The sequence below is a fragment of the Haliaeetus leucocephalus genome, unplaced genomic scaffold, assembly GCF_000737465.1.
Source record: "Haliaeetus leucocephalus isolate CR32 unplaced genomic scaffold, Haliaeetus_leucocephalus-4.0 Scaffold306, whole genome shotgun sequence".
In the NCBI taxonomy this organism is placed as follows: Eukaryota; Metazoa; Chordata; class Aves; order Accipitriformes; family Accipitridae; genus Haliaeetus; species Haliaeetus leucocephalus.
Genome location: NW_010972742.1, coordinates 10,039,390 through 10,047,621, shown reverse-complemented (window position 1 = coordinate 10,047,621; position 8,232 = coordinate 10,039,390). Strand labels below are relative to the sequence as shown.

The window sequence follows — 8,232 nt, the reverse complement described above, 5'->3', positions numbered from 1 at the left end:
CCGGTGCTGGGTTAGCCCCAATAACCTCTCCTTGCAGTATCATCGCTTTGACCTTTACCGGTGACAGGCTCAGGGCTAATTACACCCCATAGGGTGGGGATGTTTTGGCCAAACCCAGGGTTTTCAAGGCTGCATGGATGATGACCTCATCCCGCTGCCCCAACCCAGTCCTGCTGCGGCCGCCCAGGATTCGTGTTTCTTCGCACGATGCCGTCTGACGGCAGCCGCTGAGGAGGGCTTTAAGCAAGAGGAGGGAGAGAAAACCGGCCACCGTCAGCCGTCCCACGCCATGGGGAGAAGGAAGTGCAGCCACGGGCCACTCCTCCTCACCATTTCCTCTCTACAGTCGGGTTTTTTTATACGGATGAGAGAAGGGGGGGCAGAGGAGCAGCTGGCCTGTCCGAGGCCAGAGGCTGGGCTCAGCGGCCGAAGTGGAGCACCGGCGGCTGGCCCCGAGGGAGACGCTGCCGGTAACTGCGCTTGGTTCGGCTTCCCTGTCCCGCTCCCCACCCCACAGAGGGTCACCAGGGCACCCCTTGGCCTCGGCCACTTTGAGCTCTGTCGCCACCACTGCCTCCTGCTCATCCCCAATGGCCCCTTTTCACCAAAAACCGCCCCAGTTTTGCAGGGACCCTCCTGTTCCCGCTGGATTCGGATGCTCTGGGCTCTTCCCCTCCGCTTGCTGCCCCTCCCGTTGGTCTCTGTCTTTGGGGCTTGGCAAAAAATTTGGGCTGGGAGTGGGGCTGGTGGGATTTGGTGGCAAGCAGGCTTTTGGGGCGGTATGGGTGGGTTTTGCATTGTACATCACCCTCGTGCTGTGTTTTTGGGGAGGGTGAGTGCCTGCATGCCCCAGGATTGAGGCACAAAGCAAACCATATTTCTCAGCTTGTTTCCATGTGGTGCCCCCAGGGAGCTGCAAGTCGGGTGCTGGGGCTGTGCCCTGTGCTGGAGCCATGCTGGCCTCTGCCAGCATCCAGGAATTCCGCTCCCAGCCACTGATGCCCTTTAATCTGCAGCCCGCACTGCAAGGGGCCATTTTGCTCATTTTCTAGCCATTCCCTTTTCCTAGCAGCTTTGCTAAGCCAAAGAGCCCAAGTCTGGGGTGCAGCTCCCTCCTCTCCAATGCTGTCCTCGGGATTCAGCAGCCGGCACTTTAACCGGGGACACGTTTCTCCGGCTGGCATTGGGCTGATGTCTCCTGCAAACCAGGCACTTTCTACCCGCTAATGCCATCTGCCTGGAGGCTGCCCCCATCCTGCTCCTGGCCTGGCTGCTTCTGTCTGCCCACGCAGGCTCCTCTGTTGTGGAAACCTTGTTCTGGCAGGAGCAGGGTGACACATGAATGCAGATGTTAGGGGAAGAGTTAAAGGAGGAAAGCTGGAGGTTTCTCAGGAGCATTTCCAAGAGCTAAATGCAAGTCTTCCCGTGGTGCGGCTGGACTCGGTGCAGAGCAGTGGCTAACAGTGTTTACATGAGCACTTGTGATTCTGTGGACCTAATTGCCGGGTTCTTTTTCCTATAGTTTTCACCAAACATCTAATTAAGCTGCCAAAAGTGCATCTCTGCAGGTTGGCAGCACTGCTGGGCTGGCACAGCCGTCTGCCCCGGCCCTGATCTGATGTTGAGCACGCGGGGGCTGCTCTTACAAAATTCGAGTCCTATGTAAATACCAGCAGGTATTAGGGACTGAGTCATGTTATTAATAGGGTTATTATATGCATGACTGGACAGATTTCTTGCTGAGGATGGGATTTGGTCCCTCCACCCTGCCTCACTCGGCTCATCTGGAGGGTTGGGCATCCCATGCTGCTGGGATGGATGTGCTTTTTGGGCTCTCAGCTTTTGGGAAAGAGGGTCCTGAGCATCTCCCGGCTAGTGAGCACTCAGTCCTCGCTGTTTTCCATCATCCTCACATTGGCCTAGAGCTCCCCGCGCGGACACAGCAGTGGTAGGAGAGTCGGCTCCAGGCTGCGAGGAGCCAAACCGCTTCATGCTTCGGCCAGGGCTATGGGCAGGGTGGGGTGGGCACCCAGCAGCATCCGTGGGGAGTGTTTGGGATGTCTCATGTTTCCCTGCCAGCATCCTTCTGCTCCCTAAACCTTTTCCCGTAAAGTCCTACAGCTCTCCCCTGGCATTTAATCAATCCCCTCTACACCTGCGTGGGTTTGGGGCTGAGAAAGCTTCACTTCGTGTTTGTGTTGATGTGTGTTATGGCCCGGAGGGTTGTTCTGGCCCCAGGCTGAGCTCTGCGGCATCCCCGCTCCCTGGGGACCATGGCCTGTGCTGGTCTGTGCCACAGGGGCTGCTTGCCAGTAGCTGTGGGGACGGCTGTCCCTTTGGGGACCTTCAGGCGCTGTGTGAGCAAGGCAAAATGTGCAAGATGGAGAGAAGTAAGGTTGTGACCCCAGGGTGGCATGGGGACAGCCCAGGATTCCCAGTGGCATCCCTGGTGGTGGCATCCCAGGTGGCGGTGGTCCCCAGCCCTCCTGCCTGGTGCCGCCTCTGCACCTGCTTGCAGCAACCTCCTCCGGCTGGTTTTGCTGTGGGCACAGCCAAATCCTGCACATGGTCAGCAATTAGCACTCGGGGCTAATTGCTGCACAGCAATAGCTCGTCCAGTGATCAGCACTGGGGGAGCCGCTGGCTCAGGCTTGGTTCCCACAACGAGCCGGCTGCAGGCACATGGTCCAGAAATCAACTTGTCCCTGGGGCGGGGGCGAAGCCTTTGCTCGGCATGTCCTGGCATTTCCAAGGAGCTGGGAAAGGAGCGGGGTGAAGCGAGGAGGCGGACGAGAGCATTTCCCTGGCCACCCTTTTGCTCGCTGCATGCCAGCGGGCACCCGCCTGCATCAGCCTCATGGTGAGGGAAGTAAAACCTTCGCCAGACCGTGACATTTTGCAGGTTGATAACTTCCTGCTGAGCTGAAGTGAGTTAATAACAAACCCTTCGGGGACCTCCTCCTCCTCTCCAGAGAAGTGGTGCTTTTGGCAAGACCTAGGGATGATTTTTCTGGGTGGCCGATGAAAGCGGCTTTCCTCACCCTGCCTGTACCAGCTTCCTGCTCTCAGGGTTGGTAATATCACAGCGGCAAACCGTCCCTTGCGTCACCGCTGCTGTGGTCCAGAGGCAGCAGGGAAATGCCCTCCCACCGTGACACAGCTTCTGTCGCCACCGGCTTCATGCCGGACAGGGACAGAGCCATGCTTGGCGCTGCAGCACATGGAGGTGGCCGTGTGTGCACGGGGTCCTGTGCCGCATGGCTGCATCCAGGCCTGGAGAGCTGTTTTTTCCCTGGGGCTTCCCCATCAGGTCCATGCCTCTTGTCATCACGTCCTGCAGCCGGAGCACGGCCTCTCCTCTTCCTCCTTGTTCGCTGACCAAGGCTTGTCCATGCATCCCCCCGCAGATGGTTATTCCCAGGGATGCTCTCCTGCGCAGCTCCGGGGACTTGTGTGGGAAGGACACAGTGGCCGCCACATGTCGGGGGGTGCAAGTGTGTGGGCAGATGGGGCAGGGAAGGACTGTGGGGTTGGGGTGCTGTGGGGCAGCCCCGCTCCTCTCCCCTCCCCATAGCCACATGCTGCTAGCAGGCTTAGTCACAACCACATCAGTTCTCTGCAACCTGAGTCCTCCCCATCTGGGGGCAGCCCGGGGAGCTGTGGGCCGAGGGCTGAGTGCTGGCTGGATGCCGCCTTCACCTCCTCTCCCTGCCGGCAGTGACCAATGCTGCCTGGCATACCCGTCGGCACAGCCAGGAAAAATCCTCCCCCAGGGAGATGCCGTGCCACCACAACCTGAGTGGCAAGAGCCTTTCCACAGCAAGTTGCTCCCGTGCACGCTCCCACACCCCGGAAGGTCTCTGTGGTTGTACGAGTGACTCTTTCCTATAGGGGTGTGTACATGTGTGTGTGCGTATGCTGGTGCAGAGGTGTGGTTTTGTGTCTTGCTTAAATTTAGCAGCTGTAAGGAAATAGGACGGGACAGCTCTGGTTCACAGCACGGATCTGTATGCCCAGTGTCCTGCCTCTTGCTTATGGCAGCACGTAGCAGAGCCCCTGGCTTTGGCTCCAGCCAGCTTCAAGCTTTCCTTCTGTATGTGAAGGCAGGGGTGGTTTTATGATATGCATTGATTTGCATTTATTTACACTGAATTTCATCTGTAGTTTTGCATGTCTAGAGCATCTTCCAGAAAGTTAGCTTAGGTCCAAAAGTCTCTCTCTGCCACCTTGCCATTGCTGATTGCTACAGGTAACTGTTCTGCCCATTAGAAACTGGGATATCTGTCTAATAATTTGACTGTTATTAGTCACTTCCTGATCTTACAAAGATTGCTTTTACATTATTCTTTTTCTTTTTAGAAAGAAGGTGATGTGAATGGGTTGTAAGAACCAGACGAGATGGATGGAGAGCTGCCCTGCACTGAGGTGGATGGAGAAGTGTCCTCTGCCACAGAAGATCTGGGAGGAGAGGTGCCCTGTGCGGAGACCAACACAAAAGAAGAGGCACCCTGTGCTGAGATCAGCGTGGAAGGAGACATGCCCGGCACTGACAGTGATGAGGAAGGGGAAATGCCCTGTGCTGAGAGTGACGCAAAAGGAGAGGCATCTTGCTATGAGAGTGATGGGGAAGAAGTACCAGATACTGAAATCCCTGCTGTTTCAAAGAAAATGTCTTCTATTTCTTCTCCGTTGAGGGCAATCATCCGCCTGCGACGACAATACGGGGTGCAAAAGAAAAGCCGCCTGCATTTAGAGCTCCCTCGAGAAAAGTCTTCAGAGCTTGTCCATAGAAGGCTGCTTCAAAGGCAGCTTTCCCTGAACCGAACTAGCCTGTATGGCCCTTCCATGTCCTTCTTTAATCAGACCAGCTTTGAAACTTCCCAGTACTTCACCTTTGACACATCTGTGGAGCAGTGTTCTATGAAAAAATGCAGGCGGAAAAAGAATCGACGGAAATCTAGGATAGTCCTGTATCCAGACAAAACAAAAAGATACCTTCCAACAGAGGAGAAGAGCAAAGCAAAACGCTGCCTCCTCTTGCTCATTGTCATTATCTTCTTTCAGATTCTCAATGCAATAGAGAACCTGGATGATAACCTCCAAAAATACGACCTAGATGGTTTGGAGAAAACAATGCACCGGGAAGTATTTGGGCAGAAAGTTGCTGTGGAAAGTATTATGGAATTACTGAAAGACTATCTGGCTACCCACATACACAACAAACCTCTAGTAATCTCTTTAAATGGCCCGACAGGAGTTGGGAAGAGTCATGTTGGCTGGCTGCTGGCTAAACATTTTCGTTCTGTCATGGACAACGACTTTGTGCTTCAGTACTTTGTTATGCATCACTGCCCCAACGAGGTGGCTCCTCTTACTTGTGAAATAGATTTGTCTAAGAAGATTTCTGACATGGTTACAAGAGCTGAAATAGAAGAGAAGATACCATTGTTTATTCTGGATGAGGTTGAACTCATGTCTCCAGTCCTGCTGGATACTCTCAGCCGATTCTTTGAACCCAATCAAACCAATGAGTTCCTCAATGCTGTCTACATTTTAATAAGCAACATAGGAGGTGGTGAAATAACCAAGTTTGTTATCCAGAATGCATCTGCTGAGCTTCTGCATCAGCAAAGGGGACTTGAAGAACTGCTGAGCATCATCCAGCCTGTACTGATTGATGTCCACCCCCTCTGGAAATCTGCGGACATCATCCCATTTGTTCTTCTGGAGAAAAGTCACGTCATAAACTGCTTCCTAGAGGAGATGAGGAGGGAAGGGCTGTATCCTGACCAGAAGCATATTGAAAATTTAGCGAGTCAGCTCAGTTACTACACTACAGGGGACAAGCAGTACTCCAGGATGGGCTGCAAGCAGGTTGTGGCCAAAGTCAACCTGCTGTAGTGACTTACTGCAGAGGCCAATTCCTGCTCTCAGGATTTGCAAAATTCTGGGCTTATGGAGGAGTATGTTACACCAGGCTGTGGTCAAGGTGTCCTTTCTTAGGCCTGCACTGACTCTGTCCTGGTCAAGGTGGAGGGATGGCAGCTGGGGCTGCTCTGGAACATGGTCTCTGTTCTCCTCCAGATGCTTCACATGTTCCTAATGTTCTGTGAATAAGGCACAGGCAACAAAGCCCAAGCAACCAGCCATTAATTGTGAGATGCTTTGTTCCTCACATGCTCATTTGGGACACTTTGTCATTAAGGAGTTGTGAGATGAGGACAGACGCTGCGGCATATAAACAAGAGGAGAAATAGTAACTGGGTTACTGTCCCTGCAGTACACGTAGCCATGGCTCACCCTTTGCAGTCTTCAACTCTTTGCTTTTCTTGGTCCTGGCTGGTGATGTGCAGAGCAGAAGCCATGCTGGACACCTGGGAGAATTGAGAGAATTTGTGGCTCCTCATCCCCCAAATGCACGGGCAGTCAGAACTCCGACTTCCCCATCTCCTACGTGACCACGCGCTCTGGAGACTGCTTTTTGGACCCATTCCCGAGTTCTTGCTCTTCTGAGCTCATACCTGAGCTCACCTTTGGCACCTCCATTGAGATTTCTGCCCTACAAGTCTGTTTGGGCTCGTCTTGAAGACTGCTCAGCTGCGCCAGCCAGTGCAGAAATAACCACTGGATTGTTTCAGGTCTGGTGGTGGCAACTCCTCCTGCGAGCTCTTCTGCTTTTTGCTTCTGGGTACACTTCACCACACTCATTATCTAGACAGCACAAAATAGCAGCTGGCATGTATTAAGCAACACACACTGGCAAAGGCAGTTTAGGCTGGCTGGGCCGGGTGCAGTGGGAGTCCTCAGCTTGCTCCCAGTCCTGTGAGGCCAAGGAGAGGTTCTTTGCCATTGAGACCCTGGAGAGAGCATGCTGCCTGGAAGCACCTCAGGAAAAGCACATGTCCTTGTTTTGAGCAGGCAAACTGAGCAGGTATTATTTATGACATTGCTGTTTTGGTTTTGTGCCTAAATCCCCTTCTACAATTTGCTGTGAATTATCATACACATAATCCTGTGGATGTTTGCACTGGTTGTTTGATTTCCTCTTTCTAATTGTTGGTCTCCAAAGACTTCCATCACAAACTCCTGCTTCCAGAGCTATTGTCAAGAATAAATCCAAACTATCCTGAATAAAATCATTCAAAGTACATTTCCTTTCTTTGACTGAAATGTGGTTTTCCTCCCAGATTTCTTTTCTGGACCGATGTAGCTGCACTGCCATGCCTGTGCTTCCCAGTGACTCAGACTGGGAGCAAGGGCTACAGTTTTGCTGCATGTTTTTTGCAGACCACCTCGATGCAGCTTGTGTGCACAGCTCTTCGAGGTACACTCATGGTAAGCCAGATCCAAAACCCACACAGTGCAGCAGTGCCAAAAGCTGTGTGTTGCACAGCTTTTCCATCCCCCAGAGCTGCCTGGGGGGCCTAGGCTGGTGACTGGGGAAGTGTGGCCTTGGCTGAGATGGTGCTGGGCTGGACTGCCTGTCCATGGTTTCTCCTCTTGAAATTATCCAGTGGAGGAGCCTTTTTCTCCTGCAGAATAGCCCTGCAGCGTGAGAGCAGCTGGGCAGAGAGCAGGAAGGGCTGCTTGCGTGACTTAGGGGAAGGGCTCTGAATGAAGCTAAGCCACCTTCTAGATGCAAGTGTCCACAAAAAGTGGCGTGTGTGAGCTGGTTTCCATAACTTAGTGAGACTTTACTACCAGGACAGTTAATATGTTTTTATCCTGGATAAGAAACAGAAACAACTCAGGGACCAGGATTCCACTCCTCTTCCAGCTGGCAGAGGGACAGAGGCTACTTCTGGTTTCTTCTACCAAGGTCTCTTGTGCCTGGGAGAGGAGTTCAAAGCCCAAGAGTATGACAGGAGAGGTAAGCATCACCCACACTGCCCTGGCTTGGAAGCTGAAAATGCCATCAGGGTCTATAGTGCTGGGCTGCGGGGGTGCTGCCAAAGCAGGCACCCATGGGTGTTGGATTGCAGATGGCTTTTGTCGTGGCATCAGGACAGGCAGCAGCGCTGATGGCAGTGCTGCCTTCACAAGGGAGGAATTCAGGCTTCCAAGGACTGTGCAAGGGGCTGTAGGTACTGTGGGGATGCCTGAGTTGTTTTGGAGGGGATTTAGACTTAGTTTTGGATGTCTGCACTTGCAGTCCACCCACAGGGTGTTTAGTTGTGCCAGAGGTCCCTGGGTGCCTCTGCACAAACCATCACCCCGTGTGAGAGAGAGGGG

General features: G+C 53.3%; 1 protein-coding gene across 1 annotated transcript; it reads left to right on the top strand.

The window, feature by feature from the left end:
- Positions 1 to 380: 380 nt before the first annotated feature.
- TOR4A (torsin family 4, member A) lies at positions 381 to 6,909 on the top strand. The gene is made up of 2 exons (XM_010571042.1): positions 381 to 470; positions 4,360 to 6,909. Exon 2 carries the CDS (start codon positions 4,399 to 4,401, stop codon positions 5,899 to 5,901), a length of 1,503 nt encoding a protein of 500 aa, XP_010569344.1. The 5' UTR covers positions 381 to 470; positions 4,360 to 4,398; the 3' UTR covers positions 5,902 to 6,909.
- Positions 6,910 to 8,232: the final 1,323 nt, after the last annotated feature.

Excerpts from the sequence above, each read along its gene's own strand:
- TOR4A (XM_010571042.1), top strand. The coding sequence starts at position 4,399 with ATGGATGGAGAGCTGCCCTGCACTGAGGTGGATGGAGAAGTGTCCTCT.